The sequence below is a fragment of the Thamnophis elegans genome, chromosome 10, assembly GCF_009769535.1.
Source record: "Thamnophis elegans isolate rThaEle1 chromosome 10, rThaEle1.pri, whole genome shotgun sequence".
NCBI classification, from domain to species: domain Eukaryota; kingdom Metazoa; phylum Chordata; class Lepidosauria; order Squamata; family Colubridae; genus Thamnophis; species Thamnophis elegans.
In genome coordinates, this window is record NC_045550.1 from 57,825,296 (window position 1) to 57,853,182 (window position 27,887).

General features: G+C 41.4%; 1 protein-coding gene across 1 annotated transcript in view; it reads left to right on the top strand.

Annotated features, from left to right (window-relative positions):
• The first annotated feature begins 425 nt into the window (after nt 1–425).
• The window catches only part of NAALADL2 (N-acetylated alpha-linked acidic dipeptidase like 2), a 267,073-nt gene continuing 239,611 nt past the window's right edge, over nt 426–27,887 (top strand). Inside the window, exon 1 of the mRNA XM_032224901.1 lies at nt 426–581. Coding sequence (XP_032080792.1) covers nt 527–581 — 55 coding nt within the window. The 5' untranslated portion in view covers nt 426–526. The remainder of the gene's footprint in view (nt 582–27,887) is intronic.

Consider the following 27,887-nt stretch of genomic DNA (forward strand, 5'->3'; position numbering starts at 1 on the left):
GAGAAAAGCAGGCAAAGCACAGAAGATCGCTTCACTCATTAGCTCCTCATTAGGGCTGAAAAAAACCTTCAAAAAAGCTACATTTGGAGTATAAGACGCACCCAAATTTTCAGCCTCTTTGAGGGGGGCAAGTGCATCTTATACTCTGAAATATATGGTACTTTCTAACACTGGTCAAGCATACTATTTCTAATAATTATAGCAGAGAGATACTGAATAATGGATATTGGGGTGATTATAATTTTGATTATGAATTTAAAATGCAAATGGCCTATGGATGTAAGCATAAATATAACTGTTTGCCAATGTCCTCAAATTCCTTATATGCTGATGTTTTGCAATTTTTTAGCCCTTAGGGAAGAAGAAGGAGAAAAGCACGAGAATATAAGATTTTTCTAATTTTCCCTTTTTTACTTCTTTGCTTTCTCAGCTTTCACTACTAGAAGAGGCGGGTTTCAAAGGTGCTCTTCTTTACATTGATCCTTGCAATTTACCAAAGTTTCAAAACCTGAGCAATAAGGCATTTATGGTGTCATTGAACAGTGGTGGTGATCCTTCAACACCTGGATATCCCAGTATTGGTGAGTACTTTTCCAAGAGTACTTTTTTTTTTTTACATGAAATAAACAGTAAGCTCTTTATTGCAAAAATGGTTAGTTGAAAGCATAAAGCAAAAATGATATAAGGGTTTTGCTGTTTGTAACTATCTGTGTCAGTGGTGGGTTCCAGATCCCATTGCAACCAGTACAGTGCAACAGGGCCCAGCGTCTCCCACATGCGCATGCACAGTGCATGCATGTGTCCTTACCTCTGTGACACCTCTCCAATGCTCCAGCTGCTCGGCAGAGCATTGCTTAGGTGCTGTATGCTCTGTGCATGGAAGCACCAAAGAGCTCAAATACAGGTAACGAGTTCAGGCAGGCGATGGGCCTCCGGAGCACCATACTGGAACGATACCTGATGCTCCTGGCAGGCACCGGTATGCCCATACCGGGGTGTACCACCTGCAAGCCACCACTGGTCAGTTGGCACCTTGTGCTCACTTGTGCTTCACTGCTATGTGGTGACAGACTGCCATGAACTGTGGGGAGAGGGAACGAAGGAGGAAAAGCTTGGGGAAACAAAAGTAAGATCTGTGCCTTCTTGAGATGCTGCTTCAAGGTCACCCACCTGGAAGGAGGGAGGAGCTATATACCCAACTGTGCTTGGACCGACTTTTATGAAAACATCTTGACTGAACCTGATTGGTTACACAAGATGGGCAGCAAGAGACAGTTAAGGGTGTGGGGAGTAGAACAGACGGATTTTGGCATGCGATTCTCAGTTCTGGCTTTGTAATATTGCAATACTCTTGATCTCTAATAAATTATACCTTTCTCAACAAATGGAGCCAAAGATCAGTTCTATTTAGAGATCTAAGCTGTGGTAAGTCTGACAATCTGTTATTCCTTCCTGCTTCTCAGGGCCCAGTGTATCATAGTCATTGGCAAACTGTGAATGGCATGAATCAGAATGGTTGAGGTTGCACATTTAAGCATGATTTAGAGATGTTTTGGGCTTTGCAACATGTTCTCTATGATTCCTGAAAACAATCCTTTTTTTTAAAAAAAAGGCTTTATTTAAATCAGTTAAACAGAAATTTACACGAGTCCCAATTATATTTTCCATGTTCTGCCAATGGAAACTATAGAAATGTATATGAAAATATATGGTAATGCAGCCTTTGAAAAAAAGTAGCCTGTAGCACAAATAGTATCAAACAAAATTGATATTGGAAAGTGTTTTTTTTTTTTCATTTTTTAAAAGCAGATATACCTAAGGACCTACTGAAAGTTATGAAGAAGATTTGGCCAGATATTGTATTGTATTGTATTTGGTTTATTTGTATGCCGTCCTTCTCCAGGAGGGACTCAGGGCGGCGAACAACTCAGGGGGGAAAGGGAACATAAACAACAGTACACATAATTAAAATACACCTACTCTAGGCCTATAGAGGCCTACTAGGCCTACTCTAATAAATAAATTATTTCCACACTGCCTTTTCCTTGGTACAAAATTGAGAGACTTGGTGTCCACTGTAGTTCCATATTGCTAGAAATAAAAGGCTGAAAAACAATATTTCTCTCCATTTCCCTCAGTTTCTGAAAAAAATCTATCTGCTACAGTTCAGATACATAAAACCCTGTCATACACTGTGCACTATGATAAGGCTTTGTTTTTGTGAAACAAAACCATCTCTTTGTCTATGGATTTCATGGTAGAGTTCTTTCTTGTCTAACTTTAGCTGCATGGAAAATGTCGTCATGGATTATCCCTGGATTGAGACTTGGAAAATATTTAGTCATCTTTTTTTACAGTTGTATCTAATTGAAAAGGACAGGCAGCAAGTTATAATGCAGCCCTTTGCCACTACAGATGGAAATATCACTTATAAACATTGATTGTTTTGCTGGTAGGTTATTGGCAAAATGCTTTATAGAAGAACTTGGTAGCGCTACTGATCTTGAGATGTCTGCAGGGAAGATGTCAAGGGAGCAAATGATGAAACCATCCATGTGCCATCATGAGCCATGATGGTGCAGTGGTTAAAATGCAGTATTGCAGGGCTAACTCATTGCTCACTCCAGGACTTCAGTTCTGAGTTCAAGGCAGTGGTGAAATTCATTTTTTTTTACTACCAGTTCTGTGAGCATGGCTTGGTGGGCATGGTGTAGTGTGGCTTGGTGGGCATGGCTTGGTGGGCATGGTAGGGGTCTTAAGGTCTTAAGGTCTCTACAAGAATTTGAGCTACTAATTGTAAGGGAAAAGAGTGGGAATTAAGAAGGCATTCAATGGGCTGGACCTAGATTTCTTATGAGTGTGCAGGGACTCATGACTGATGACCCCTTCCTCGGGCTCAGCCTGGTCATCTCCTACATATATATAACTTACTATATATTTACAATCTATTAATGCTGGCAACAGAAGATTCCTTTAAAATGTCTGTGTTTTCAGAGGTTCACCTATTAAGTATGTCATTGATGGTCCCCCACTGTGCTTTCCCCATTCTTAAGAATTTTGTTTATTTTCCATACTTTCCATTTTTTTGAAAAAAAAAAGTATTATGGCATTGCTTCTCAGCCAGGCCTATCAAATTGCACCAATAATAGTAATATTAGCTTTTTCATTGTCCTTTTTAATTATAGACTAAAAATGTAGACTAATATATAGACCAGAACTTAAATGATTGACCCAATTCTGTACTGTTTTGAATGTTGCAACACAGGTATCAGCAATACAAACATAGCTAACATAGCTAAATAGGTGGATTGTATTGTGATGCACAACATGATTTTCTGCAACTTTAGCCGTGCATGTCCTTAAAATTATTCTAGAGTAGTGTTTCTCAACCATTGCAACTTTAATATACATGGATTTGAACTTCCAGAATTCTCCAGCCATCTCAGTTAACTAGGGAATTGTGGAAATTCAAGTTCACATATCTTAAAGTTGCCAAGTTGAGAAACATTCTTGTAGTGGGATTGGGACCCTGCCCAAAACATTGTGTTAGTAATAGAAAAGGACAATAGTAGAAAGATATATTCCTCAACAGCAGAATATGCCTTTCCAAAGTGAAATATGTATGGACAAGGCTATAATTTTCCCAGCTGCAATGTACGGCTATGAAAGTTGGACCATAAGGAAAACCAAAGAATTGAGGTCTTTGAACTATGGTGCTGGAGAAGACTCCTGCAAGTCCCTTGAACTGCAAGGCGATCAAACTGGACAGTCCTAGAGGAGATCAACCCTGACTGCTCTTTAGAAGGCCAGATCCTGAAGAGGAAACTCAAATACTTTGACCACCTTATGAGAAGGAAGAACTCCCTGGAGAAGAGCCTAATGCTGGGAAAGATTGAGGGCAAAAGAAGAAGAGGACGACAGAGAATGTGGTGGCTGGATGGCATCACCAAAGCAGTAGGTGTGAGCTTGAATGGACTCCAGAGGATGGTAGAGGATAAAAAGGCCTGGAAGAATGTTATCCATGGGGTCGCAATGAGTTGGACATGACTTCACAGCTAAGAACAACAGCAACAAAGTGAAACAATCAAGTGGATTTCATCTCATATGTTCTTTGCAATATTAATGGATAGGACATGCATTCATACATGTTTAAAGTTACACTTTTAAAAAACACATATTTTAAAATATGGTCTTCAGACACTAACAATCTTGAGTTATACAGCTGACTCTAATCTCTTAGATGAAGGTAAAGAAAACTTAGAAGAGCTCATTATGAAAGTCCAAAGGGAATGTGAATTTTCTGAGTTAATGCTAAATAAGAAGAAGACAAAAGTTAATATTTTGCAAATTCACAGTTGATAGTGGTTAAAAGAAATAAAACTCTTCCTATATATAATTTGCAGTGCACGTATTAATTATTACTGTACTTCAAGCTACATTTTTAAAATGTGTATTTTAAAAGACAGTTCAAATTAATAATTTGACGTGTAGTATGCAGACAATGCCACTATTAGTCAAAGTAAAGAAGACTTAAGACAGCACATTAAGAAAGTAAAATGAAAAGTGAAAATGTTGAGAAAGACGTTTCTTAGTGAATTTATAGTTGATGGCAAATAAGTGAAGATATCAATAGCAATAGCACTTATATACTGCTTCATAGTGCTTTTAAAGCCCCCTCTAAGTGGTTTACAGAGTCAGCATATTGCCCCCAACAATCTGGGTTCTCATTTTATTGAACTCGGAAGGATGGAAGGATGAGTCAACCTTGAGCCTGGTGAGATTCGAGCTGCCGAACTGCTGGAAGCTGGTGATCAGCAGAAGTAGCCTGCAGTACTGCACTCCAACCACTGTGCCACCGCAGCTCATAATAATTGGTTGTCTTGATCTCAAGGGTAGATAAGTAGGCAGGATTCTGGAGAAGTTGAGGATTTAATCCTAAGGAGGAAAAGAATGTGAAACTTGGAAAAGAGAGGTTCTTGGTGTTATCTGAGTTTGGTTGTATTATTGCAGGTTTTTCATTACCCAAAGTAGATAACACCATCAGTGATAGTACTAAGCATTAACTCTAGGCATAGGTACTTGGAAAAGAGCTTGAAAATAAATATATTTCAATGCAATAAGTCCTGGAACAGCTGAAGAAGTAGCATTGCCTACAGTAATGTATGGACATTTAGAAGGAGTAAATGAAGGAAGGAAGGAATAGATCTTTAAATTATGGATTTACAATACAATACAATAGCAGAGTTGGAAGGGACCTTGGAGGTCTTCTAGTCCCCTGCCTAGGCAGGAAACCCTATACCGTTTCAGACAAATGGCTATCCAACATCTTCTTAAAGATTTCCAGTGTTGCGGCATTCACAACTTCTGGAGGCAACTTCTGTTCCACTAGTTAGTTGTTCTCATTGTCAGGAAATTTCTCCCCAGTTCTAAGTTGCTTCTCTCCTTGATTAGTTTCCACCCATTGCTTCTTGTTCTACCATCAGGTGCCTTGGAGAATAGTTTTACTCCCTCTTCTTTGTGGCAACCCCTGAGATATTGGAACACTGCTATCATGTCTCCCCTAGTCCTTCTTTTAATTAAACTAGACATACCCAGTTCCTGCAACCGTTCTTCATATGTTTTAGTCTCCAGTCCCCCAATCATCTTTGTTGTTCTTCTATGCACTCTTTCTAGAGTCTCCACATTTTTTCTACATCGTGGTGACCAAAACTGAATGCAGTATTCCAAGTGTGGCCTTACCAAGGCATTATAAAGTGGTATTAACACTTCACGTGATCTTGATTCTATTCCTCTGTTTATGCAGCCTAGAACTGTGTTGGCTTTTTTGGCAGCTGCTGCATACTGCTGGCTCATATTTAAATGGCTGTCTACTATGGCTCCAAGATCCCTTTCACAGTTACTACTGTTGAGCAAGGTACCACTTATACTGTACCTGTGCATTTTGTTTTTGTTGCCTAAATGTAGAACCTTACTCTTTTCACCATTGAATTTCATTTTATTAGATAGTGCCCAATGTTCAAGTTTTCCAAGATCGTTCTGTATCTTTAGCTTATCTTCTGGAGTGTTGGCTATTCCTGCCAGCTTGGTGTCATCTGCAAATTTGATGAGTTCCCCATTTATTCCCTCATCCAAAACATTGATGAAGATGTTGAAGAGTATTGGGCCCAAAACAGAGCCTTGGGGTACTCCACTGCATACTTCCCTCCATGAAGATGCAGTTCCATTGAGGACTACATGTTGAGTGCGGTTGGTCAGCCAGTTATGAATCCATCTGGTGGTGATGCTGTCTAACCGACATTCTTCTACTTTATCTAGTAGTAGGTTATGGTCTACCTTATCAAATGCCTTACTGAAGTCCAAGTAAACTATATTGACGGCATTCCTCTGGTCCACTAATTTTGGCACATTATCAAAGAATGCAATAAGATTAATCTGGCATGATCTGTTTTTGACAAACCCATGTTGGCTTTTGGCTATTACTTGGTTTGCTTCTAGGTGTTCGTTAATTTGTTGCTTGATTATCTTTTCCAGAATTTTTCCTGGTATTGAGGTCAGGCTGATAGGTCTGTAGTTTCCTGGATCTGTTTTTTCCTCTTTTTTGAAGATCGGAACCACATCAGCTCTTTTCCAGTCCTCTGGTAGTTCTCCGGTGCTCCAGGATCTTGGAAAGATATAGTTCAGTGGTTCTGAGATCTTGTCTGCCAGTTCCTTCAGAGCCCTGGGGTGTAATCCATCTGGTCCTGATGATTTGAACTCGCCTAGGATAGACAGGTGCTCACTTACCATTTTCTTCCCTATTTCAATTTGTGTTCCTAATCTGATTTTTGTGGTGCTGTTTTTGATAGGTTGGAGTGTTTTATCCCTTTGTGTAAAGACAGATGCAAAACATGAGTTAAATTGTTCTGCTTTCTCCCTGTTGCTTGTCACCTTCTTGCCACTTTCTCCCAGCAATGGACCAATTGTTTCCTTAGCTTTTTTCTTGTTTTTAACATGATGGAAGAAGGTTTTTTTTGTTATTTTTTTACTTTTGTGGCAAGCCTTTCTTCATTGGGAGCCTTAGCTTTAAGGACAGTTATTAACAGTACCATGGCTTCCAAAAGAACCAATTAGTCAAATTTGTATGAAGTAAAGATTGATTGTTCTTCTGAGGCAAGGATTAGCAGGTAAGCAATCCTGGGCATGGGATGTGATTGTAAGATCTGCTAGAAAAAAATACAATGAGACATTTGAAGGAACTACAAAAAGAGAATAACCTCTCCATTCCATCACCACCACCACCACCACCATCCTGTCAGAACCGATGACGCTTTTTGGATGAGAAGTGAAACATCTTCAAGGATAAACAAGGAAAGTCAAGTATGCTTTTTGAAAAAAAGCATCTTTGAGACAAAACCATGACCAGGATGCCCAAGAAACTCCATAGACAAGGAAAGTCAAGTATGCTTTTTGAAAAAAAGCATCTTTGAGACAAAACCATGACCAGGATGCCCAAGAATCTCCATAGACAAAAGGAGAATACATTTTAAAAAGGTGGATACACCAGTTCAGAAATAATATTGAAAAGTCTTTTGAGTGTGCTGCATTTTGTCAGAGCAGACAAGTTGAGATGGAAGGCATTTTGACATGCAGTCTCAGAAGCTGAGTTTGACTTGATGGCAACCTAACTAAACATCACATTTGGGAAGAGGTTTTATTTTAATGTGCAGGTGAATATAGAAAAGATATGAAGCAGAAGGATGACTAAAAATATGTGAAAGAAGCAGGACTTTTAAAAAAAAAACATCAAGGATGTTATTCTCCTTGATGTTCTCTGAGCTTCGTTGTTTCCATGCAGGTTTTTATTACCTGGCTAAATACGGTAACTTCTTCAGTGGTTGAAGGGAATGGGTTTTGCTCTCTGTTTATTACTCCTTGACGGAGGAATCACAGGGCTGGAAGGGACATTGGAGGTCTTCTAGTCTGATCCCCTGTTGATCTTACTTAATATCAGGCATTCTTCCTTCGGTATCCAAGAAAGAAAAATCTCAATTCCATTTGAATAGAGATAAAGTACGTTTACTAGATATGAATTGAAAGCAGCAAAAAGGAAAGCAAGATCTGAGCCAGAAAGGCGCGAACATGTACATATCAAACGTTTACCCAGCACCCTCCTCCCAATTCCCCAACCCAGTGTCCAATCTGCAACTCCCTAAGATGTCACGTGGGGTGCATCTTCAAACAACCTCTTCAAGTTCTTATGCAAGACGGTTGGTCCAAACATCAGCTACCAGCATGTGCAGAAGATGGTGAGAACAAGACTCCTCCAGTACAATATAATTCCCTTTCCCAATACTATGCCCCCACCCTCCCCATTTCTATGGCAGCTGATAGCAAGCAAGCGTAGCAGGGGCTGACATCAGGCAACTTTATGCCATCCCTATCAAACAGATGTCCAGTCTGTTTTTGAAAGCCTCCAATGGTGGAGCACAAACAACTCTGGGAGACAAGCTATTCAGGGGTGGGCTTCAAAATTTTTAGCAAGGGGTTCTTTGCCTGGTTGCTGGGTCAGCATGGGCATGGTGGGCATGGCCTACTTGGCCATTTGCACAATGGTGGGGGAAAACATTTTTCCCTCCCCGGGTTCCAGAGGCTTTCTCGAGCCTCTAGGAGGGCAAAAACGGCCTCCCCAGGCCTTCCTGAACTTCCAGTAGGCCCGTTTTTCACCCTCCCTGAGCCTCCACATGTGTCCTGCACTTACCTGCATTCAAAATGGGCTGCATGGGGACTCCTGGGAGGTGTGTGGTGGGGCGGGCAGGGCCAGCCATGAGTGGGATTTGGAGGTTCACTGAACTGCCCAGAAACATAGCTAGAGGTTCTCCCAAACCCCTGCAAACCCCAGCAGCCCACCCCTGAAGCTATTCCATTATTCTCACTGTCAGAAAAAAAAATCCTTATTTCTATCATCCTAGCACTAGAACATGGAAACAACCAATCTCAGAGAACACCATCTGTTTCCCCCCCTCATTTGCATGCCCTTTGAAGTGTTTTGAGGCCCATACCGAGCACCAATACAAGAGAATATCTGGAGTTCTTGGTGCTCTCCAAACATGCTTGTTTTTGTGTAGACATTTCATTATCCAACTAAGTAACATCATAGAAGGAAGTAGGGTTTGTTGAACGTTTATTTTTCCTTGCTGGAGGTTTGCTGAAATCTATAGATGAAAATTTAAGACACTAGCATTGTATTGATCTGGTGGCTCAGTGGCTAAGACGCTGAGCTTGTAGATCAGAAAGGTCGGCAGTTCGGCAGTTCAAATCCCTACTGCTGCATAACAGAGTGAGCTTCCGTTACTTGCCCCAGCTTCTGCCAACCTAGTAGTTCATAAGCATGTAAAAATTCAAGTAGAAAAAAATAGGAACCACCTTTGGTGTGAAGGTAATAGCGCTCCATGTGCCTTCGGCTTTTAGTCATGCTGGCCATATGACCATGGAAACGTCTTCGGCAGTGGTGGGATTCAGCCAGTCCGCACCTATCCGGGAGAACCGGTTGTTAACTTTCTATGCAGTTCAGAGAACCGGTTGTTGGAAGAAATCTTTTATTTTTTTCCACTTTACAGGGCTAATCCTGTAAGGAAGGCAGGAAGGAAACCTTCTGGTGTTGTTTCTAGCCTAATCTTTATTGCCCTGCCTACAGAAACTGCCTCTCTTGTTAACCCTTATTACATTGTAACAGCTAAGATGATGCGCCCATCGACGTAAGTGACATTGAGTTGTCTACACCCACCCAGTCACATGACCACCGAGCCCTACCTACCCAGATGGTCATTAGGGCAGAGAACCGGTTGTTAAATTATTTGAATCCCATCACTGGTCTTCGGGCAGCACTAGCTCTTTAGCTTTGAAACAGAGATGATTATCGCCTTTAGAGCCGGAAGAGACTAGCACGTATTTGCAGGGGAACCTTTATCTTCACCTTTATCGTATTGATGCAGCGCTCAAGATCCCAGGTTACAGAGTGAAAAGTGTTTCACACTTTGTGCTCTTTTCTGTATCTTACAGCATCTTTTTGCCTTCTAGTTCTACGGGTGGCGGGGGGACGTTGGAAGGGACATTAAGGATCAAACTGTGAAATTGTAACAAGTTACCATCAAGAACATTTGTTGCAGTGACGTATCCGGACCCTGAAAATCTTTTCTTGAATTGTCACTAAATCAGTTGAGGTGACAGTACTGTGACGCGACATGACTGGAATGGCATAAGGAAAGCAAGCGAACCAGAAGCATTTGCCTCCTCGTCATGGATGGGTGTTAACTATTCACAGCATGAAATGCCATGACAGCTCAGTGGGACGGAATTGAGCAATTTCTCAGCATCTCAGACTACCTGACCTAGTGTTTCTAGTATTGCCCTGAGGAGTGACAGAGTAAATGTAGCATTCTCCAGCTTAATTCTTGCTTATTTCACAGTGACGTTTGACAAATGGGTTGCTGTTTATCAGTTTGCTCAACTCCACAATGCTTTATGCATCCTCTATGAAAAGTAAAGTTAATTGGAAATGGTTACGGAAAGCCTGTGAAAGGCCTAGGTCTGATGTGCTGACTTTCACATGAAAGCTTGTGAAGGGATTCCATAGGTGCCAGGTGGAATTTTTGCAGGAAGGAAAATTAAAGGGGGGGGGAAACTTGTGTAAGTATGGTGAACCTGCAAGGGACTGTGTGAAAAAATGTAGTTTATTTCTATCAGGCAGCACAAATCATGTACGACACAAGGAATTCTGAGAACTTTCTTCATTGTTGTTTGTTTACAGACAGAATCTTGCCAGACTAAAGTACTATCAACATAATTATAGATATTTTCTGTGAATTGCTAAGGAGATATTGCCTCTTTGTCCTCTAGGAAGGAGTTTCTGCCTAATGGGACTCTAGACTATATTCCACCACAATATCAAGACACACGTAAACATACATACCTATATACACATGTAGATGTATTGGGTTGTTGTTTATTGTTACTCTGTTTTCACTGGGGGATTTTAACGTCATTATTTGGTTTAACCTTACTGTGGATGTTTTAACTGTTTTAATTCTGTAAGCTGACAAGAGTCATTAGATTGCAATCAACCAGTCAAAGTAATATTTGAACTTTATCATATTATCTTACGCAAATGTTATCAGACCTTTAAAAAAATCACATTTAATTGTTTTAGAAAATGAGGAAAATCCCAAATTAGGTCTAATATAGTTTTGATTAATGTGATAATTTAATTAGGTATAAAAAAATTTTATTTTACTTTAGCAGGACAAATCAAAAATTGTACCTGAAAATAGATAAGTAGTATAGCAAGAAAACATGTTTTTGTTCATCCTATGTCACTTAAGAGTCTACTGCCACCCCATAAAAAATAAATGATACAAAAATTGCATATGGATGTGCACACGCGCACACACACAAACACAAACAGATGTGCCTTTTTTGGCAGTTTGCTATCTTCCCATTCACTTGGTCTGCCTCTGGCAAGGAATTGTTTAGCTTCACATGAATACTATAGTTCCAAGTTTATTTTTTAAACTGGAATCTTTCATCTGATAGGAAAATGACTTGGTAAATGAAGATATGGAAAAAAGCTATATCCAGACTGCCAGACTCCCTAGTATGTAAATAGAAAAACATCTGTGCTATGAGAAGAACTCTATTCCTAAGATAAGCCACTTGGTAATAGGATTTCTATCTCCGTATTTGGAAAAGGACAGAAAAATGAGGAAATTCTCAAGCAGCTTTGAAGATGTGGAAACTCTTTATCAGTTTTTAAAATGCTAAAAATGCAACAGGCTCCATCCAAGATATAGCTCATCCTCTTGCCAAAGTTTCTAATAAAATACACTATTGAAGAAACAATCTAATGAAAAAGGAAAGAGGATCAGTGGTGGGAGTTTTACTACTGGTTCTGTGGGCGTGGCTTGGTGGGAATGGCGTGGCTTGGTGGGCATGGCGTGGCTTGGTGGGCATGGCAAGGGAAGGACACTGTAAAGTATCCATTCCCTCCCCACTCCAGGGGAAGGTTACTGCAAAATCCCCATTCCCTCCTGATCAGCTGGGACTCGCAAGGCAGAGAATATATTGGCTGCGGGGTCAGTCAGAGGTGGTATTTAATGGTTCTCCGAACTACTCAAAATTTCCGCTACCAGTTCTCCAGAAGGAGCCGAGGTGGCGCAGTGGTTAGAGTGCAGTACTGCAGGCCACTTCAGCTGACTGCTATCTGCAGTTCGGCAGTTCAAATCTCACCGGCTCAAGGTTGACTCAGCCTTCCATCCTTCCGAGGTGGGTGAAATGAGGACCCAGACTGTGGGGGCAATATGCTGACTCTGTAAACTGCTTAGAGAGAGCTGAAAGCCTTATGAAGCGGTATATAAATCTAACTGCTACTACTACAAACTGGTCAGAACCTGCTGAATACTCTCTCTGATGCTCTAAGCCGGGGTGTCAAACTCACGGTCTGGTGGCCAGATACATCATGTGCTGGCCATGCGCAGCCCCATTTTAGCAAAAGGGGAACAATTGTGATACATCAGGTGATGACAATGTGATGCCACGAGTTTGACATCCCTGCTCTAAGCAAAATAACCAGTTTGCCTCTTCTATCAGCCCTATTCATTGGAAAGGTGGGAATTATTCATTCCAGATTCCATAGCCATGACAAGTCTCAGGACCTCATTAAGAGATAAGCTGATGACATTCAAAGCTCGTCATACGTGTTCATGAAGAGGAATAAGTGACCTTATTTATAGCATAATGTCACCAGACCAATGGAATGGATAAGTCATCTTATTCAAGGAATAAATAATTAAATAATTAAATATAGAATTATATTATTAGGGTTACATCAATGGATGCAAATCACAGAATTTGTGATCTTTGTGTGATAATGTCAAAACATGCACGGCATCAGCATAGCTATTAGGTGTTTTTTCTTTCTTTTTCTTTTTGCAACAATTTAATCCCTTTTATTCAGGTGGAGTCAGGGCAACTTCTTGGAGCTGAGTATTTACTGGCCAGATGCCCTTCCTGACACCTACACAGAGTTCACAGCACTATTTTCTCTTTGCGCCCTGATAGAAAAAATATCTGCCCGTGCCTAGTATTGAACTTTCAACCTTCCAAAGGGAAGATGAGGCTACTGCACCACTCAGCATAGCTATTAGTTATTTATTTGGAATATCTATTCTGCCTGTGTTTGTTTGTTTGTTTGTTTGTTTTGTACAGGAGCTCTTGAGTGGTATATTTACTGCTCCCTTCTCTTATATTTCCAAACAAAAACCTTTTCTTGAAAAGGCAGCAATTATCCATAGGAGAACACTTTTAGTCTAACATACAAAACCTTGGAAAGGAGCTCACCACTCATCCTAACCCATGACGGGGGGGGGGGGGGGATATGTTTTAAGACAATTTTAAAATGGTTTTAAACCCTATGATAGATTTCCAACAATGCTTAACTATATTACATCCACCTCCAAGACTCTTGGAAAATAAGAACAGTTGGGCTCTTAGTCAGTAATGGAAGCTTACAAGACTGTAGACCAGGGATGGCTAACCCTTTTGGGTGTCGAGTGCCAAAACATGTGCATGCACACCCATAATGCAATACATGTGTGACCCACCCATGCACCCTGACTCTCCGTGCATGCATGTGCAATGCCACCATGTGCCCCATGCATGCATGTGTGACCCCCATATGTGACCTGCCCCCCATGCATGTGCTTGCGAGCCCTCATGTGCCCTACCTCCCTCAAATGTGTGCATGGCAGAGACCGGAAAACCAGCTGGCCAGCAGGAGGCATGCATGCATGAATGCATGACAGAATTGAGCTGGAGCGACGGCTCATGTACCCGCAGAGAGGCTCTGCGTGCCACATGTGGCAGGCATGCCATAGGTTCGCCATCACGGCTATAGACATATAATCACCAGGAGTTGACTCAACTCAGGATTAGCATTACCTTCACATATGTCTTTTTAATTGAGGATAGTCAATTATTCTGCAAAATTTGAGTAGATCATGTGCAATTTACATAAGCACACATACGATGATTTAAATGTACATCCACTTCATTTTAATTGGTTTTTTACATATCCTGCTTCTCATTAAAGATTGTCTTTTGTGCTTGATGTTTTTATGATCCTTTATTCTTTTAAGGGACTGAACGGAACAGTCAGAATTTCCTGCAAATTCAACCTCGTTGTTTTATTAAGTTTTGAAATGGGGTGATTTATAAACCTTTTTAGTTCAGTTTAGTTTGATCCTTTTTGTTGGCTATTTTATACTTATATAGTTTCTTTTCTATTGCTTGTAAACTGCCCAGAGTCATTGAGGAGTAGGGCAGCATCAAAATGAGAATAAATAAATAAAGGTTGCATATCACCTTATTCAGGCATGTGCTCTGTGACCTCAGATCTTCTTTAGTTAATGATTTTGAATTTCCTAATATTTCTATAGATTTTGTTGGTGTACTGTTTTATGCAGTGGTAGGATTCAAATAATTTAACAACCGGTACTCTGCCCTAATGGCCGGCTGGGTGGGCTTGGCCAGGGTGGGTATGGCCAGGGTGTGTGACAGGCAGCACTCATCCTCCTACACCCCCGGGAGCAAAAATGGGCTGGAAAGGGGCATGCTGCCCCCTCCATTCCCCATTTTGGGCCTAGTAGGCCTCCCTGCACTTACCTGGGAGCCAAACGAAGGAGTGTAAGGACCTGGAAGGGGCGGGATAGGAAGGGGCAGGGCCAGCCAGCAATTTAACAACCATCACAGCCAGTTCAGGCCGGTTCACCCAAACTGGCCTGAACTGGCTGAATCCCATCACTGGTTTCATGGCAATATGTAACACAAAAGTTGGATTTTAGAAGCTACATCCTTTGCATGGACCATTTATCATGATTATTTATGGTTTGCCATACATTCAGCCAGATATTTAGACAGGATTTGCCTTTTTTTAACCTATCATGTTCTTCCCAAGCATTTGGGATAGGCAGATGCTATTGTATGATGATTTTAAAGATATTGTCACAAGATGTGATAATGTGCCAAATAAAGCTGCTTTTTGCAATTGACTGATGATGATTTTATCAATCCCTATGGTGTTTCAGTGGTGCTTCAGTTCTTTTGGTATTGTATCTATTACTTTTATTATATCTAGTACTACCGTTGCTTTCTTTTGCCAGAATTGTTTGATTTCCATTTGCAGGTCTTTGTCTTTGGTTATCTTCCCTAATTTTTTCTCTTCTATTCTGCTGTGTCCAGGTATTGCCACTTCCACTAGACAGGTTTTTGTGGTGGTCTCTCATGAGGAATAAGACACTCAGGCAAGATGTCTCGGGATGAGAGCTCAGAACTGATTCCGAAGCTCCCTTTTATTCTTATTACACTCATTAGCATACAATGTTATCACTTAGGCAGCCAGAATTGCCTATGGCCAGTTATTTTTAGGATTCATTCATCCTGTTTGCCACATTCCCATGTGCTTTCATTGTTTCTGTGCTATGGCACATCCTGTGGGAGCATTTCTCTGTAATTATTCCCACAGGATTTTTTTTGTCTTTCCAATTGACAGTTGCATTCAGCAGTCCATTTGGCTTTCCACTTGTGTTGATGTCAAAGTTATTAGATAAGCCTTCCTGCCTTTGTAGAGCTGGTGGTACAATGTGGCTCAAGATGGGGAGCCAGCAGGCAGGAATAGATTTTAATCCGTTGCCATGTACTGTATCTTTTGGAGTATAAGACATACCTTTTCCTCTCAAAAAAGAGGCTGAAAATCTGCGTGCACCTTATACATTGAATACAGCAATTTTTGCCTCCTGAAACCTCGCCCCTTCACTAAAATGACCGTGCATAACCTTTAGGAGCCTTGCAGATTGCTCCTGGGAGCTGGGGAGAGCATAAATGAGAAAAACACGGGCTGTTTTTGCTCATTTCAACCCCCCCATCCCCCATGAGCACTGCAAGGCTCCTAAAGGCTATGCATGCCCCTTTTTTTGACAAAAATGGACCTGTTTTCGCAAAACAAAATGCTCATTTTGGGGTGTCACCCCCCAGGAGCACTCTCCAAGCCTCCTAAAGGCTATTCATGCCCTTTTTTGAAAAAAAAATGGGCCATTTTTGGGAGGTCTGCCGAGTGCAAAACCTTTTTTTTTTTAATTTGCCTCTTCAAAACCTTGGTGCATCTTATACTCCGGTGCATCTTATACTCTGAAAAATATGGCATGTAGAGAGTCAGGAGTTCTACAAAGATGTCTGGCTGCCAACTGTCATTAACTGCCAAGTCTTCAGTGTAGCCTGGCTGCCGATTGTTGCTAGTCATTTGGTTCACACTACCATGCTATCCAGAGTGCATCGCGAGGAGGCGAACTAGCATCCCACCCCAATGTAAATGAGAGAAACTCAGACACAAGCATTCAGAGGGCAAATTTGGAATAGCAATAAAACATCCTATTGGGGTGAATGGCAACTTTGTCCCCCAAACCTGGAAAAAACAGTCAGGTTTTCAATGCCTTTCTGAATGTCATTGCTCAGATTTCTGAGTGATGTTTTTCCCGAGGGCAGGAATTGTGATAGGGAAGGTATGCTTTTGGAGGCTGTTCAATGACACTGCCCAGGGAACCTAAGGCACCCATGTTGTCTAATCTCACTGGACATCCAGAAGCAAATGGTGATAGGAGGTCCCTCAAATAGTCTGACTCTATGCCATGTTCAGTAAATCGCTTTCCGGGTCATATAGCATGTAGTCCTCTGTGGTCCTCTATAGTATTAGACCAATTCCAAAAGCTCCCAGCTCTTCTTTTGTTAGATTCCTGTCAATCAGATCCATCCATATTTCCTAGCTTTCCTTTACATCCCCTCTAGACAGCCATACCATATTTTCTCATTTTATCTGTCTAAAACCCAATTAAATAGATATTCCCCTTGAGTTTGCATGGGCTTACACGAGGCAAATAGAATTCAATGGCACTTATTTGTGGGGGTTGGGGGTGGAAATAACCTTCAGGAAAGTAAAACTGGAATGGGGATGATAGAAGGAGCCTATGTATGTTTGTTTCCAACTTCTTTTCTTTTAGACTGTATCAGTGTTTTTTTCCCACTTCAGACTGTGTGAAGTTATTATGTGGAAGCTAAATAGAAATGTGTGTAATGGTGTGTGCCAATCTAGAGAAAATATACACGTTTCCTGGAACCTATGAGATTTTCTTCATACTCTCACCTACCTATCCTTAATACTTCAGTATCTTGCGTATGTAAGCTATTATGCTTCTCTGCCATAAGCAAAGAAAGGAAGTCTCTCTCTCTCTCTCTCTCTCTCTCTCTCTCTCTCTCTCTCTCTCTCTCCCTCCCTCCCTCCCTCCCTCCCTCCCTCCTTCCATGTGTGTGTGTGTGTGTTTGATATGTGTGTGTGTGTGTGTGTGTGTGTGTGTGTGTGTGTGTGTGTATATATATATATATATATATATATATATATATATATATATATATATATATATATGGTTTTTTTATTTGTGCTGATAAATAAATAAAGGGAGGCTAGTATAGATCTATTTCAAGCTATTTAGCTCTCATCAGCTAGCCATACCCTTACTGGGATTTGAACCTGGGCTATATTACATACTAGGCAAACATCTTAGCCATTAGGCCACAGGCTCTAATCCGTTATCAGTGAAGCCAGGGTGAAAGGTATCTATTAGATTTTTACAACCCCTGGTAAGCCCCAATTATGGGAGGAAGCTAACTGCTTCCATCATCTGTCAATCGGCTCGTCACAAGAGTCCATCACGACAGAAACCCAATATTTTTACTGTTGCCTTTGTTATATTTGTGGGTTTTTTTATTTGTGCTGATAAATAAATAAAGGGACACTAGTATAGATCTATTTCAAGCTATTTAGCTCTCATCAGCTAGCCTTACCCTTACTGGGATTTGAACCTGGGCTATATTACATATACATACATACATACATACATACATACATACATACATACATACATACATGGATGAAGGTACTTGCTTACTACAGTGCATTTATAATGCTGGAAACACTCTCTCACATACTCTTTACTTGATGTGAAGGATTTGTCTCTTAACTCTGAGTGGCACTTTTATAGGCTGAGAATGGATCAGAAAGGGGAGTTGAAATAGACATGAATTTTGGAGATAAGAGATTGTTGACTATAATATATACATGAAATGCCCATTGCCAGAGAGATAATGTATCTGTTTACTTCATTTATCTATTAACCAAATTTAGATAGCTGCCCAACTAACCCACAGTGACTATGGTTGTATTGTGGCCCGCCAGCAGCCCGAAGAGCTAGCAGCAGAGTTGGACAATGAGGAGGTTGGGGAGGAACATGGGCCAGTCTTGGAGACTGGGCAAGGCTCGGTTGAGGTCTCTGCGCCAGAGGCAGAGGGGGCCAAGGTCGTCTGGCAGTTCTCAGCTGCCTTCGGATCTAGACTGCAGTGAGGCAGAGGAACAGCTGGAGCCTGTTCCCAGTGTGTGAATGCACAGGGCTGCCAGAAGAAAAGAAATCAAGGTCGACTTGGGCGTAAAACCACAGGTGGACAGTGAATGGCCCCTCCCTTAGGATATAAAAGAGGAGTGAAAGGAGAGTGGGCTTTTGCAGGAAACCATTCGTTCATTCATTTCAGGAGTGTGAAGATCTGTCCATGAATCTCAGAGACTCTGTGCCAAGTCTTTTCTTGCACAGCACTGCATTTGGAAAATATTTACATGGCAGCTTTCCAAGCTAGATAAGGTCTGTGGTCATCAATTCACCTTTGAAAGACTGTTTACCAGGCCTTTGCTGAATGTGAATGAGAGAAATTCACATTTGTTTAATAAAAGGGGTTTTGTCAGGACCAGGAATCTGCTTCATGCTTTTTGGGAAAGCCTAAGTCGGAACAGGTTAGTTTTAAAAATACACAGTTAAACATTTTCAATCCAATAGCAATACCAATAGTGTTATTGCTTATATACCACCCCATAGTGCTTGACAGGCCTCTGAGTGTGTGGGTGTGATGGCCTAGTGGTGATGATGCTCACCTCCCACTTGGAAGTTGAGAGTTCAATCCTAGGTAGCGGCAGATATTTCTCTCCTAGGACGCAAAGAAAAAAAATTCTGTGACAAACTCCACATGGCATCTAGCCAGTAAATGCTCAGCTCCATCCAATCAGTTGCCCTGACTCTGCCACAAATTCAGAGATTACAGTGTCGTAAAAAAGGGGTGCTTACAGCACTCTTTGGTTGGTTTATAATGTCAGCATTATTTCCATATTGCTGTCAATAATCTGGGTCCTCATTTTACCAACCTTGAAAAAGTTGGAAGGCTGAGTCAACCTTGAGCGCCAACAGGATCGAACTCCTGGCTACGGGCAGAATCAAACAAGCTACTTGATCAGCCCCCAAATGGGGTTTACAAAACCCTGTTTTTAAGGCCTTCCTTGCAGAAAACTAACAAAGTGAGAGCCAACTTTGTATCTGGGAAAAGGTTGTTCCAAAGAAGTGTGAGAGCCACCATAGAAAAAGCCCTTTTCCTAGGTCTCACCAGGTATAATTTCTTGATAGATTCAGTCTCTGCAGAGGAATGTGTGGATTGATAAGCTATAGGTCATATCCTACTTTATTGTTTAATCAGTTAAAAATGTGTGCTCCATGCCATGTGGAGTTATATGTTATAATATATGAATAGAGACCATATGATGCATTTCTGACGCAGGTTACGTCATATCCATATGAAGCATAGAAGAACCAAGAGTTGACAAGGAAGGCTTAGGTGTGTACAAAGCTAGAATCAAGTAAAGCAACAAAGAAACAGAATTGAAGAATCAGTCCAGGGTGCACCTAATTAGAAAAGTCTCCATAATCTTTGTTGTCTAATGCCCACAAGCCAAAGAACTAAGGATTCCTAATGTTCATTCTGGAAAGATCCTGAGGGTAGAAATGCTTGAGGGTCAAAACATTAAACCATAAATTACATGCAATGAATCAATTTTATGTCATAGTGTACTTTAAAGAAAGCAATCTCTGCTTCAAAGAAGGGAATGTAAAGCTGAACTCAAGATAAATGCAAAAGACATTTGAAGGATTCAAGAATAAATGAATAAGTGCTGAAATGCTTGCATTGACCAGAAACAATGCACAATACAAAAAGAAAAAGAAAAAAAATATAGTTAATGGCAAGTGTTTGTCAAGTGGTCATTCATATAAATTCATTAACAGGCACTACAATATCACTTAGTTAATTCAACAAATATATGGGATTCTGGGGGCTCATAAAATTGACCTCAGTATGACACATGAGATATGGAGTCCCCAGATTCTTCTCTGACTCATATCAAAGGTTTGGGTTTAAAGGATCTCATGCAATTTCTAACCTAGGGCAAGGTAAAGGTTCCCCTTGCGCACGAGTACTAGTCATTCCTGACTCTAGGGGGCAGTGCTCATCTCTGTTTCTAAGCTGAAGAGCCAGTGCTGTCTGAAGACATCTCTTTGGTCATGTGGCTGGCATGACTTAAACCCTGAAGGTACATGGAACGCTGTTACCTTCCCACTAAAGGTGGTTCCTATTTTTCTCCTTGCATTTTTACGTGTTTTCGAACTGCTTGGTTGGCAGAAGCTGCGACAAGTAACGGGAGCTCACTCCGTTACGTGGTGCTAGGGATTAGAACCGCCAAACTGCTGACCTTTCTAACCGACAAGCTCAGCATCTTAGCCACCGCGTCCCAATAACCTCAAAAGCAAAGCTAACCTCAAAAAGCTCCCCCATCTCTACAAAATGTAAAAAATATTGGGGGTCCTACTCATTGCAATGGCAATACAAAAGAGTGAAATTGCTTTTCAGATTCTATATATCACTCTTCCTCAGGCTGCCTACATTTTATGATATCTTTATGGACTTCTGAACTCTTTATTATTTCTTTTAAGAAACCTTCGATGTTCCATAAAGTTCAAAGTCTGGTTTTATAGACATGGTGTGGGTTGTCGATAAGTATGGTTCAAAGATGGAGACTACTAAACCCTTGTGAGCACATCTGTATCTGAAGCAGGATAAAGTATTGGAAGCAAGTGTTAAAAAGTCAGGAGGCTGATTGTTTAAGCAATTAAATGCGTAATTAGATTTATAACTCAACCTTTGCTGATGTGTATTCTGAATCAGCCAAGCAAGAATAAACCTACTTAAGCTCAGCTTGATATTTACTCCAAAATACTGCTAAAGATAAAGGTAAAGGTTCCCCTCGCATATATGTGCTATTCGTTCCCGACTCTAGGGGCCAGTGCTCATCTCTGTTTCAAAGCCGAAGAGCCAGTGCTGTCTCTGTGGTCACGTGGCCGGCATGACTAAATGTCGAAGGCTCACGGAACGCTGTTACCTTCCCACCAAAGGTGGTTCCTATTTTTCTACTTGCATTTTACATGCTTTCGAACTGCTAGGTTGGCAAAAGCTGGGAAAAGTAATGGGAGCTCACTCTGTTACACCAATACGCAGAGCTAGGGATTTGAACCACCGAACTGCCAACCTTTCTGATCAACAAGCTCAGCATCTTAGCCACTGTACCACCATGTCCCTTCAAAAAAAATACTGCTATCTAACCTTAAAATTCATGTAATTTGATACTGAAGGATAAAGAGCAGGAAGAAGGGAGGGAAGGAGGGGGAGAGAGAGAGGGAGAGAGAGAGAGAGAGAGAGGAGAGAGAGATGTATACATTGGGTGGCCCATCCCATTCTTATTAGCCAGAGAATAGCATGGAAGCTGCTTTCTTTGTTCTTTCCTTTTGTTTTTCATTTTCTTGTTAAAGCTTTAATTACTATTTTTATGGTATAGCTTTAATACAGTACTACTCTGCAAGCTGCCCAGGATAACAGTCTTGTTTCAACATATTTCCCCATGCTTCTTCCTCTTTGGGAGGTATCATGGAAAGCTATTATTTCCTGATCTTTCTTTGAAGGGAAAGATCCCTTGGAAGAAGGAACAACTCTCCCCTTTGTTGGCTGTCACCAGAAGTGTTTGCAGGCTCCCATGAATCTATGACAATGACTAAAGTAGCATTTCCCCATCGTACAGATATCTATCCTGCTATAAGAGGTCATATGTGTCAAACAGATGAAGCAGGATGCCGTTGCTTGCCAGAGAGGCTTGCTGGCTTCTGATAAATCCAATAACTTTCTGTTCTTTCAGAGGCTTAGAAGAGGACTGAGGATAGAGATATTCTCTGTCAATGCTTACTTTTCCCCATGAGAGCAATGCAAATGTGCTTTCTGTAAAAAAAAAAAAAGGCTGATCCAGATTGTTAAGAGTAGTCAAATAATCTAAAACAACAACAACTACTACTACTACTACTACTACTACTACTACTACTACTACTACTACTATTATTTCAAGACTTGCATGTGAATTGGATTACAGTGAGGGAGAGGTGCGCATAGTCAGCCTCACTCTCTCTTCCCAGATTCCACGTTGCTCGAATAGCAGAACAAGAGTTGAGAGACAGTTGGAGATGGGTTGGATGCAGGGGCATCTTTCGTGTCTTGCCTTGCTCTTAGCATACCACATCGCTTGCAGAGACCCCCTTCATCCCCGTTGTCCAATTCTACTAGGTTTCTTCCACTCAGTCCGCTGGAATCAGTCTTCCCATGCTAAGGGTATATGGGGTGTTCAGGGAGAGGTAGCACCTCTGGTTTAAGGGCATGTCATGTCCTTTTAGGGCAGCTCACTTTAGGGAAGCTTTGGTCCCCACCTGTCACTCAGCTTTCACCTATGGCTCCTAGTAGCTGTAGGATGCGCAGTGGCCACACCCCTGACAACACCTTCGACAGGCTGGCCAAACCAGGTTGAGAGTAACCATTGGGTCATTGACCTTCGTGAAGACAGATTCAGGCGGATTGAGTGGATGAAACCTACTAGAATAGGACAACAATTATGAAGGGGGTCTAAAACTAAATGATGAATTAAAACACAGGTTATATAAAAAGGTTTTAGGAGGGCTCCTTATGAAGATGCCTATTAATTAATTAATTAAAGACCTTCCCTCTAGACATGATCCTTGTCATGGTACATTACAAAAGGACAGATTTTTGTTGTCTGTGGCTCCTTTTGTCCTTTGTAGTTGTGTTTGACCCCATCCACGATGATACTTCTAGCTTCCGTGTTTTGCTTGATTATTTAATTAGATGTATATTTATTTATAGATCACAATTGGAGACTGTCCATCTCCCTCAGAATGCAACTCTCTTATATTAAATTAAGTTAAATTCTAACATGTGTCTGACTGAGACTTTGTCCTGCCTTGCCCTGTTTTGGGGATGGCATCTTGAATGCAACATGAAGATCTAATGCTAACTTCTGTAGTATGTTGTTACAGGTAGCCCTTGACGTATGACATGTCACTTAACAACCTTCTGAATTTATGACCTGATTCTGAAGATTCCACTCTTCCCCCCCCCCCACATCTGTGGTCCCATTATCTCACTTCAGTTGCTTGGCAACCAGGCTGCAGTTACATCCAATTGCCATATCCCACAGTCAAGTGATCATGGTTGATGATGGTTTTGTTGAAGTAACTGGAAGTTACTTCAATTTTTTGACACAACCATGCCATAGCAAACAATGATGGCTTCAGTCTTTACTTTATGACCACTGCATTTACTGCAATAACTGACCATTGTGCCATATGACTGCAACGTGCAGGCTCTGTTACAGTCATATGTTGAAGACTACCTGTATTATATGGGGGAATTAAAAAGAAATGAGCCCCCTTACGGGCAGTTTTGCTTGATGTGATATTGTTCTCTAAAAGAGAAGAGTTGCTACTTTGCATGCAGATATAGAATAGAATAGAATAGAATAGAATAGAATAGAATAGAATAGCAGAATTGGAAGGGACCTTGGAGGTCTTCTAGTCCAACCCCCTGCTTAGGCAGGAAACCCTACACCACTTCAGACAAATGGTTATCCAACATCTTCTTAAAAACTTCCTGTGTTGGGGCATTCACAACTTCTGGAGACAAGTTGTTCCACTGATTAATGGTTCTCACTGTCAGGAAATTTCTCCTCAGTTCTAAGTTGCTTCTCTCCTTGAATAGTTTCCACCCATTGTTTCTTGTTCTACCTTCAGGTGCTTTGGAGAATAGCTTGACTCCCTCTTCTTTGTTGCAGCCCCTGAAATTGGAACACTGCTGTCATGTATCCCCAGTTCCTGCAACCATTCTTCATATGTTTTAGCCTTCAGTCCCTGAATCATCTTTGTTACTCTTCTCTGCACTCTCTCTAGAGTCTCCACATCTTCTTTACATCGTGGCGACCAAAAGTGAATGATAAGGGAGTCATTCTGCCCATTTGTAGCTAGTCTTGATGTACGAGTGAAGACATGCTGGAATTTGGCTTGCATTTCTCAAATCTTTTCCCACAAGAAAGAAAGCTTCTTTCCCTCCCCTCCCCCCTTTTTAAAACATTTGCTGGTAACACTTGAGCTCAATCTATTATTGAAGGAGGCTGGTTTTCTTTTCTTTTATGCAAGTTTTCTGCACTTTGAAACCTCCCTGTGTGTATTTCCTGTCTGAAAGCCCCATGGAAACAGTGCTCACACAAAGCCTTCCTTGGAGTTAATTGATGTGTGAAAGGGAACAAGTGTGAAATCAGCATGTTGATATGGATATCCCTTGGCTACTTCGTAAGTCAAGGAGTACAAGAACGCCACAAGAATTTCTCCTTTGAACAAATTTTCAAAAGCAAATTATCTTTTATCACATTGAATGACGAATGAATGGTAGAAGGAGGAAAGGAGCAGACTTTGGGATTGCAAAGATGTCTATTCAAACATAACCGCTTGTGGTAATACTTTAAATGGAGTCAGTGCTGAGTTTGTTCTGAAGGATCTTTGGTTTGCAGACATTTCATTACCAAACTAGGTAACATCATCAGAGCACTGATGGTGTTACCTAGCTCGGTAATGAAACATCTGCTAGAAAACAACCAAGCTCAGAGAGCACCAAGGACCCCTCATTTCAACCCTGAATTACAAATATTCTCCTTTATGAAGTTGTTCAGATTACAGATGAACAGAGTTGGAAGGGATCTTATAGGTCATCTTATCCAACCCCCCCCCCCCCGGCACTCAAGCAGGACACCCTACACTATTTCTGACAAATGGCAGTCCAATCTCTTCTTGAAAACCTCCAGTGATGAAGCTCCCACAACTTCCAAAGGCAACTTCTATTCCATTGGTTGATTGTTCTCACTGTCAGAAAGTTCCTCCTTATTTCTAGGGTGAATCTCTCCTTGTTCAGTTTCCATCCATTATTCCTTGTCTGGCCTTCAGGTGCTTTGGAAAATAGCTTGGCCCTCTCCTCTCTGGGGCAGCCCCTCAAATATTGGAACACTGCTATCATGTCTCTCCTGGTTCAGTTTCTGTCTTCTGTCATATTTCCTTCATTTGGTGTGCACATGAGTTGACCATAGCAAGATCTTGCAGGGTATAATACTCTGATCCAATAAAGGAAAACACAGGAGATGCTGCTTCTTACCATAGTTACAGACATCTGATCATATGCAGAACCTCCCTCACACTCCCTCCACAATTCTTTTGACTGAGAAACCAATCTGGGATTTAGAAAGTCTTCAAGCCTTTCACGTGACCCATGATTTTCCTGTTCCAGCTGGCAGGCCCTGTTCTCATCAATGGCCATATCATCCTCTGCAAGGCTTCTTGGTCATCCTGCCTGTAGTTTCTAGAATAGAATAGAATAGAATAGAATAGAATAGAGTAGGGTAGGGTAGCGTAGCGTAGGGTAGCGTAGGGTGTGGTGGTGTGTGGAATAGAATAGAGTAGGGTAGGGTAGGGTAGCATAGGGTAGGGTAGGATAGGGTAGAGTGTGGTGGTGTGTGGTGGTGTGGTATGGTGTGGAATAGAATAGAATAGAATGAATAACCTTAGAGGTCTTCTGGTCCAACCCCCTGCCTAGGCAGGAAACCCTATACCGTTTCAGACAAATGGCTATCCAACATCTTCTTAAAGGCTTCCAGGGTTGGATCATTCACAAATTCTGGAGGCAAGCTGTTCCACTGATTAATTGTTCTCACTGTCAGGAAATTTCTCCTCAGTTCTAAGTTGCTTCTCTCCTTGATTAGTTTCCACCCATTACTTCTTCTCCTACCCTCAAGGTGCTTTGGAGAATATCTTGACTCCTTTTTCTTTGTGGCAGCCCCTGAGATATTGGAACACTGCTATCATGTCTCCCCTAGTCCTTCTTTTCATTAAATTAGACATATCCAATTCCTGCATATGTTTTAATCTCTAGTCCCCTTCTAGCAGAGGATGGAGTGGTACTTGATGCTTCACTGCAATCAGAAAACTTTTGTGTGAGTTCAATTGTTTCCAGTCTGCATTGTGCTGATGATATAAAAAATGTAAAGCATTCTTATTGTTTCTTACTGTGATGCCTACCATTTTTCAGAGATCTAGTGGGTTAAGATTGGGTTTAGGCTATTCCAGTGAGAATGTGCAGCTTGCTTTAGGAAACTTTAGACAGTCAATGTTAATTTGGCTACTATTGTCCATCAAAGTATCTTGCCAAGACCAAATTATTCATGTAACAGGATAAAATGACTTCTAGCCCAAGGAAATGTTTGTGTGTGTTTCTCTGTGCTGTGGCTGTGTGTATGATTGATGACAAGAGGAATTGATGGTCACAGTAGCATGGAATGGGGTTTATTTAATTTAGATTTATTTTATTTTATTTAGAGTTGGTTGAGAAATCAATTCGGTTTTCAGGGCATTGTGAATCTACCAGTTTCGTATTTCCCAAATCATGTGGATTGGGAAAGTATGATTTAAAATGTTTACATCTGTCATGAAAAGTTGTCTGGATTCCGAGGAAGGGAGAATTGCCTTCTGGAGACTCAAGAGGCAACACAGTTCAGATAATCTGTATGAGAGAATGAGAGTAAATATTCCCTCTTCCCTATTAGTTACCAAGGTATATGCTTTATACAGGGATGGGCTTCAAAAATTTTAGCAAAGGGTTCTCTGACCAGTTGCTGGCTGGGTGTGGCCATAGTTGATGTGGCGTAGTTGGTCTCCTGCACCACGGTGGAGAGGGGGCATTTTCGCCTTCCCTGGGCTCTGGAGGCTTTCCTCAAGTGTTCAGGAGGGCAAAAATTACCTCCCCAGGTTCCGGAGCCCCTCCTGAGGCTAGAAATTGGTCCTTTCCAGCCCTCCAAAACTTCAGTGAGGCCCATTTTTCACACTCCCCAGGCTCTGGAGGCTTTTCTTGAGCTTCCAGGAGGGCAAAAAACAGCCTCCACCAAGCTCAAGAGGCCCTCCGGAGGTTGGAAACAGGCCCGTTTCCAGACTTCCAGAACTTCTGGGAGGCTCGTTTTCCCCTCCCTGAGCCTCTATGGAGGCCATGTACTTACCTGGCATCCCAAATGAGCCACATGAAGACTCCTGGAAGGGGCAGGGTGGGGTAGGAGAGGCGGAGTGGGCATGGCCAGTCAGGGCTGGGATTTGCGTGTTAGCCAAACTGAGCAGATCCTTAGCTAGAGGATCATCCGAACCTGTGTGAACCTGCAGCAGCCCACCACATGGGATGCCAGGTTTTATAGGGCTAGTAGCCTGCTTTAGTTTGGCAAGATTCTGTCTATAGGTGACAAATAATAAAGAAATGTGCTTAGAAGAAACGCAATCTGTCCTTCTTGGCTTTAGAAGCCTGACAGCATTTCAGGGAAAAAAATGTGTACATTGGGGAGATTAGAAGAAAATTAGGTGAAGTGAAATGGAAATTGACAATCATCCCCAGGTCAATTATTCCTAGGTCCTATGTTATGGACAAGATGATGTCTTGAACTGGCACTTTTCCCTTATCCAAAGGGAAAA